The 7,514-nt window shown below is 46.2% G+C and overlaps 1 protein-coding gene across 2 annotated transcripts in view; it reads right to left on the bottom strand.

The window, feature by feature from the left end:
- Window positions 1-564: 564 nt before the first annotated feature.
- The window catches only part of LOC114625361 (protein FAM156A/FAM156B-like), a 68,321-nt gene continuing 61,371 nt past the window's right edge, over window positions 565-7,514 (bottom strand). For both annotated transcript variants that reach the window (XM_028772628.1, XM_028772627.1), the window contains exon 3: window positions 565-1,715. In XM_028772628.1, coding sequence (XP_028628461.1) covers window positions 978-1,592 — 615 coding nt within the window. In that variant the 5' untranslated portion in view covers window positions 1,593-1,715 and the 3' untranslated portion in view covers window positions 565-977. The remainder of the gene's footprint in view (window positions 1,716-7,514) is intronic.

Here is a 7,514-nt window from a genome sequence, read left to right as displayed (position 1 = left end):
GACTTGTAAGTCCCTACAAACATTCACCATGTATCACCAACTTCTGAGGCCATAATGATATCCTCCAAACCTTTCTCCAGTACAGTCCTTATCTAATCCCTAGACTGTCGATGCTGCTCCCAGTAGGCATACTGGAACTGCTAATCTCTTTGCCTCCTTGTCTAAATGAAACTATGGCTTTCCTGACCTACCCAAGTGTCTTTAAATAGTTTTATGAATGACATGAAGTGCCAGAGGGTAGGAGTGGGGGGAGGGATGACACAAAGTTATGCAATCCCAAGTCACCTTCTGCTACAACCATAATTGAGTGAACACATGGGAAATTTCTCCAGAGACCCACCATTTGGTGTGGCTAAGGAAGACAACTTCTCTTCTTCCATGTAAGTTCACACTCCTGGATATTTTACCCACTACAGGACATTGGGTTGCTGTCTTATGCCTGCATTCCCTGGCTTCAGTTTTTGGAAGCTGCAAGTGAATCTCTCTCTCCTACCCAGGACATATATCACAATATATGTAGTAACCCTTCTCATGGGGGCACTCAATAAACTGACATCAAGAAGACATGTGGATGTACGTCTTCTCTATATATATAAATATATATGCATATATATACATATGGTGTTGATTCCTTATAACAAGAAGTTGGAGGGGATGATGAGCTCTAAGAAAAATCAGTGAAAACTCTGTGTATGAATCACATCACACACATTTGGGGATCACTGGTACCCAGTTTTCTTCTGTATAGGCTAACACGCAGCACCACATCCAAAAAGGCATGCTAAAAGACAGGCAGGATAGTTAAGATCTTTCCAAGGACAATTCCCATCATAGCACAAGTGTTGGGACTCATCCACTGGCAGTGGACTGCCTTGACCTCAGAGGAGACCACGCCTCTGAGACTGCAATGCAGCACCTTCTAAATGTGTTTTCACATCTATCCTCTAGGGGCCAGCACCTCAGCCTTCTTACATCCTCTACTTGAGCATCCTCTGGAACATCTTCAGGCTTTCCTGCTGCCTCTCCAGCTGGCACATGTCCTCTGGCTCCTGCTGCTGCCGAGGGCCCTCTGGCAAGGGGCCGGGTCTGTTGGCTCCCAGGCTGAGGGTGAGGCCATTGAGCCCTTGCACCAGCATTTCCCAGGAGGGAGGGTTGGGGGCTGCGTTCCTCTGCCCACTCATCCCAGAAATATTCTGCACGTGGCCCTGGCATCGAAGCTGATTCTGAGCTTTGTCACCTGAGGGAAAGCCTCTGACATCCCTTTCAAGCAGGTAAGGTGCCATGTGATCCCGGTGCCAGCGTCTCGAGTGCCTCAGGAAGACTCTCTTCCTCTGAGGAATGCCCTGCTTCTCCCAGTACTGCTGCCACAAGGCCTTCTTCTCTCGGGCCTGCTGATGGAACAGCCCCTCTGACAGAGGAGCTGGGACACCTGAACTAGGGCTGGGGCTGACGCTCAGGATGCTGAGGCCCATGCTTAGCTTTTCTGAAGAGGAAGGCTGAGGGGCTGCCGAGGTCTCTTGGGAGTTCATCACAGTGGCTATGCGGGAGGGCACAGAAATTGACATTGGATCCCATTTCTGCAGTGGATCCATGGGGGTCTAGTCTGAGCTGGAGGCCACACTGAGCCCTGGTTCCAGGAGGAAACGTGAAAGTGGAGGCTTGTGGAATAACTAGGCGAGAGCGAGGAGGAGTGTGTGCAGCCAGGAAAATCCAGACTGTAACAAGAGGTGAGAAGAGAAGAAAGAAAACTCATGATTATTCATCTCACTTTGTCTGTCCCTCATCTTCAAAGTGGGGGCACCTCCCAGGCTTCCACTGAGGGTTACATGACATCTCATGTAACCAGATACATGTCCAGAGAGCTTAGGATAGGGCAGTGTACATAACAGCATCTCTGGCACAGCTGTGGTATTCTTTCTCTTGTCTGACAGCTCATGAGGAAGGTATCATGACAGCTCATGAGGAAGGTATCATCACATGGAGAATCGCATTGATTCTCGCCTCTCTATCCCCCAACTCTCAAAAGCAACTCTATTGCAATGTATGGACAGTGGTAGCCATTCTTCATCATGGTGCTTGCATATATCTATCTGTAGGGCAGGATTGTATGGGCTTACCAGGAACTGTACCCCAGGAGCTCGCGTCCATCTCTAACTTTTCACCTTACTGATCATTGGCTGGCATGCAGTCCTAGAATCTGCTCGGTTACCTGTGTGAACACGTCCATGACATGCACAGATCATAATCAAATCTCCCTCTTTCTGATGTGCATGGATGGATCCTGGCAGACTACTTTGACTCTGAGGTGGCTCCTTCCTGTGTACCAACATGTGATCTTAGGCAAAAGCCTGAAAGTGACCAATCCCGAAATTAGTTGTTGGACAGGCATTTCCTGATATGGCACTCGGAGCTGTCTACTGGTCCTACATTTGGTATGGTATCTCCTTTACCTTGTAAGTTCCTTGACCCACCCATCAATTGGCCTGTGAAGACTATTTTGATCTTCATTTTGGCTGACATTCAATTTTGCATTCTATAGCTAAGGTTTATTGTCCGTTCAATTATGACTGCAAACTGCTTCCGCGAGGCATGTCTGAATGCTGCAAACTGCTGTGTTACCCAATGGAGTCTCCTCATCCATGGTAAAGAAAGGAAGGTGAAACACTGGGAGTAAAACAAAAGAGGGACTGAATGATCTGGGAATGGGAAGCATCAGTGAGAGAGGGCAAAGTCTGATTGTCACTCATGGATGGGAATACAGGTGTCATACCTCTGCCCACAGATAGCAGCAAGGTGGAGGTGATCAAGCAAGCACTGTCCCCATGACTCTATGTTAGCCACTGTTGACCTTTCTCCCTGAAGCAGATATGCTCAGTTTGAAGAGCAAACCGTCCCATCTGCATTTCCCTTTCTGTAAAACTAACCTTGGTTGTTTAATGTCACACTGTGCCTTCCAATCCAGAACAGATGTCAGAGCTAACACAGATCACATCCATGAAACTAGGGAGGTAAAATTCTATGACCATGGCAGATAAAAAAGAGGTCACACTGAGGTGTAGTGGCATTGCTCAGCCAACCTGCTTCCTGCATTTGTGAATTGAATTTGGAAAGACAATCACAAAACTATGCAGTCTAGGGCAGCCAGCTTCAGTAAGGCTACCTCACATTGCTTGGGCATGAGGGGAGAGCCAAAAAAAGATGCATTCCATGCATGCTAACCCATTCTTGGGGAGAATAAGGTAAGCTAGCTACTGCATGAGTGTGGAGAAACAGCTTCTAAGGAGCAGATACTGAAAAAATGACTCTAAGCAGTGCTGCAAGTCAGTTCTCAAGCATCCAAGCTCATGAGCTGGAGCCATAAAGCAAGGACAGAGGCATGGGGAGACAGAAAGAAAGAATGTAAGGAAGAGATTGTCATTGTGTCTCAGGATCAGGTAGCACAAGAACCAAACCAAGCAAACCCAGGATACCTGAGAAGGCTCCTCATGCAATGACCTTTGCACTGCCACTCACAGGAGGACATTGTGGTCCTCTGGGATAATAGTGTGGAATACAGACTTCCGGGCAAAAGAATAGTGTGGTTGAAGGGTCTGAGGTGTGGAGCAGGGTGACACAAGATGACCATAAAATGGTAGCCCTTGGCCCAGATAGATGAAGCAAACTTTTTCTGGAAAGGGTAAGGATCCGGGCATATTAGCTTTAGAGCAGTGGCCAGGCTTGTGTGGCAGCTGAGAATATCCCAGTTCTCTCCCGACAACCCTTCACTTAAAACTTGTACTTTGCACTATACATTGCAAATGGATTTTAGTCAATGTTTCTATAGATGTATTGAGTCCCACTCATCCTTCCAGAACTTGGAACAGACTAATGACCTCCAATTACTCTTTTACAAATTCAATGGCACCTTGATATCTCATGAAGCCAAAGGCTGGGAAGTGAATCTGCAGCTTGGTGGGCAAATTCTACATTGGGAGTCTAAGAGATAACTTTGTCAGGACCATGGTGCTGAGGGTGGAAAAAGGAGTAAGAGCAAACTAGAGCACCATACAGCTAATGGAGCAGTAAGATTATGGTTGAAATCTGCAAGTTGGAGAAGACTGAGATCTTCACTTGGAGACATGGCAGGAGGGGACATTAAACCATGTGGCAGAGAAGACTTCTGGGTAAGCCAGGGACTATGGGGATCTTCATGGTAGAGTTTCAGACTATGTCTTTGCCATGTCTAGATGCATGGACTCTGGGGAAATGTGCTACAATCAGTATGCAGTTCTAAGCAATCACACCTTACAATGTCCTTGGGTCCACCTGCAGAGCACTATGGGGCATACCCAAGGACCACGATATACTCATAACAGCATCATACTGCACACAGTCCCCTTCGTGACTGGATGCTGCCAGTCAATGCAAGACACTGTTCCCACTTTGGTAAATGTACCCGAGGCCACACAGAGAGCTGAGAAGTGATCAAGGTTGTGTCAAGTCCACTTCAACAGTGAGGGCAGGTAGGACACAAAGGAGACTCAAGACTGATCATGCTTAAGAAGAGTGGTGGACAAGGTCATGTCCCAGTTAGGTCACAGGGATACTACTACATCAGTCGTTGGCAAAGTGCCTGACATCGAGGCTTATGGATGTATTCAGTTTCAGTAGATGAGTAACTTACCAGCTTGTTGTCTCTGTATGCTACCTCACCAACTTGTATCTTTCTAGTAGAGGAAAGAGCCAGTCTCATGTCATACTTACATTGACTCCTGAGAGATGAATACACAGGACGTATCTTCCAATTCAACTCTGGGCATTAGAAAGGGTTTTCATTTATTTGCATATGTTTACTTTTTCCATATGGAATATGAATCTAGTACATGGTAGGAATATGCTCCCACTGGGCTATATTTCCTACCTTCTGCTTTGACTTTTCTTTTGACATAAAGGCTCAAAGCAGGGCATTGGCTGTTCTTGAACTCACTGTCTAGCTCTGGATTCGAGCTTGTGATCCAGGCTCAGCAGCCCACTGAGCTGGAATTACAGGCTTAAACCCGCAGGCCTGTGTATCATTTCTGTTTGAAGACAAGCACATGGACCTTTTTCTCTTCCAAGAGAAGAAATGAACAGTACTCTTTCTCCCAGAGGACAGCCATTGATTCTCTGCTCTTCATCTTAAGCTTCATTTACCTGGCATGCCCCATGGTGGTTTGAAAATTGACAACTAATTCTTATGTTGTCTATCCCAGGAAAACTCTGTGTTCAGAAATACAGTGACAACACATGTGGTACACACCAGCCAGTCATGATTGTACCAGTAATGGACCGCCCTCAAAGTCAAGGAGTTGTGTACTGATTATGCACCTGGTCACTATCACTATTCCTCTTAAGGAAACTTGAACAATGCAAGCCTACAGGACTGAGAATTGCATGTTGGGAAGAGTGCTTCCTTTCCACCTGCTGGTCCATGTATTTATTCCTTTCAGAAATCATGCTGACCACAGTTCTAACAAGTAGTGCCAAGATGCAGAGGAGTTAACAGTCTGTAATCAGAGTCAGCTGCCTTACTGGTGGGGCCACAAGTAACTTTAGTATACTGCTCTCATGGGAAGTGGGCATATAATGATGATGTAGAGGATGGGACAAGAGTTCAGGAAATCCTTCAACATCTAGGGTTTGATAAGAGCCCAAAGTGACCTTTGCTTCAGTCTGTTCTTTCTTGTGGTCAGGTAGATAGAGAAGGTTTTCCTGGAGGAAATGGTCTGATGAATATGTTATTCTACAACAGGTCTGATGTACAGGAAAGAAAAAAGCACAGCACAAGGACTGCAATATACATCATGTAGGTGACTCTCACACTTTTCAAGTGAAAATCACAAATAAAAACAGTGCTATCTGCCACTGCCCAAACCGAGAATTCACAAAGGATAACTGAGGAACTCTCCAGTTATGCATGTAATATGGCATTCTAGGAGAAATACACAGGCACGAAAGCAACTCGTCAGCTCCTAAGGATTGTCCAGTACTCTGTGGCTACAACATGACTACCAGACACTTTCTTCCCTAAATTCCTTCTTGCTTAGTGTCAAGTCATACTTCTTATCTGTGGCCATGAAAAGCCAAGTACATCATGGCTAGAGATGCTGAAAGGCCCCCTGTATCAAGTAGTAACTGTGTATGAAAGGCCATCAGAAGAACGGGGAATCCAGGTCAGATTTCTTGACTAGGAGATGGGGAAGGAAGGGTAGGAGAGTAGTGAGAGAAAGGGGATGGAGAAAAAGAATGGGAAGGGTGGAAACATGAGAGGGAAAAGGAGAGTGACAAGAGAGAGAGGGTGGACACAAGGTTCCTGAGGTTCTAAGGTCTATGCAATGTATTCATACTTTGTATCACTGAGTTCAAATACTGCCAAGATGCACATTGTCAATGAATGGATACTTCTAGCTTCTAGAATCAAACCTGATATGGCTCAAAAGCCAATTTGAAGTAGAGAATAAGGAGCTTGGACAAAGCGGAAAATACTGTCTTAAGTTCATCTTAGACTCCTGTCACCCTCTTGAGGACCTCATTGGACAAGTAAAGGACTGGATGCAAGGTCCACTTGCTGCCTGTAACTTGCAAAGCTCTCTCTCTCTCTTTCTCATCATCTCCCTCTCCCCTTCTCCCTCTCCCTCTCCCCCTCCCCTTCCCCCTCAGCCTTACCTCTCTCCTTCTCCCTCTTCCTCTCTCCCTCTCTCCCCTCCCCTTCCCACTCCCGTTTTCCCTCTCCCTTTTACATCTAGCTAAGGCTGGCCTCGAACTCTCTATGTAGAACAGCACACCATTGACCACAAGAAGTCAGCCTGTGTTTGCCTCCCCTGTGCTAGGAAGGAATGCTGGTATCATTCTATATCAAATTGTGAAGTATGGAAGTGATGGGGTCATAGCACATAGTAGGTTGTTCCTAGAGGTACGTTAGGTCCTTACTCCCTGCACAAAACCCTGTCTCCCCCTTAGTGAGACATTCTTTCCTTCTTACATGTTTTTAGTCTTCAGTGGAAAAGAATCCCTTCTTTCCCATGCTATCCTAAAAAAGAACTTGTACTTTACAGGAGAGACAGTTGTGTGATGGGCAAAGTTCTATCTCTCCAATCAATAATGAGATCTTTTAGGACATAGACTGTTTATAAATGCCGTGATTTAAACAAAAAACAAAAAACAAAAAAAAAAAAAACCAGAAATCCATTTTAAGAAAGGCCAGACAAAATGACACAAGCATTCCGTCCTAGCACAGGGGAGGCAAACGGAGGCTGACTACTTGTGGTCAATGCTGTGCTGTTCTAGAGTTGGAGGCCAGCCCTAGCTAGATGTAAAAGGGAGAGGGAAAGGGGGAGTGGGAAGGGGAGGGGAGAGAGGGAGAGAATAAGGATGAGGGGAAAGGGGAGGGGGAGAAGAAGACAGGGAGAGGGAGTCGATGACAGAGGCAGAGAGAGGGACAGGGGGAGGGAGAGGGGGAGAGAGGGAGAGGAGGGACAGAGACAGAAAGAGACAGA

Source organism: Grammomys surdaster, unplaced genomic scaffold (genome assembly GCF_004785775.1).
Source record: "Grammomys surdaster isolate TR1022 unplaced genomic scaffold, NIH_TR_1.0 216, whole genome shotgun sequence".
Taxonomy (NCBI): domain Eukaryota; kingdom Metazoa; phylum Chordata; class Mammalia; order Rodentia; family Muridae; genus Grammomys; species Grammomys surdaster.
The sequence above is the reverse complement of the archived record's forward strand: the minus strand, read 5'-3'. Positions and strand labels throughout refer to the sequence as shown.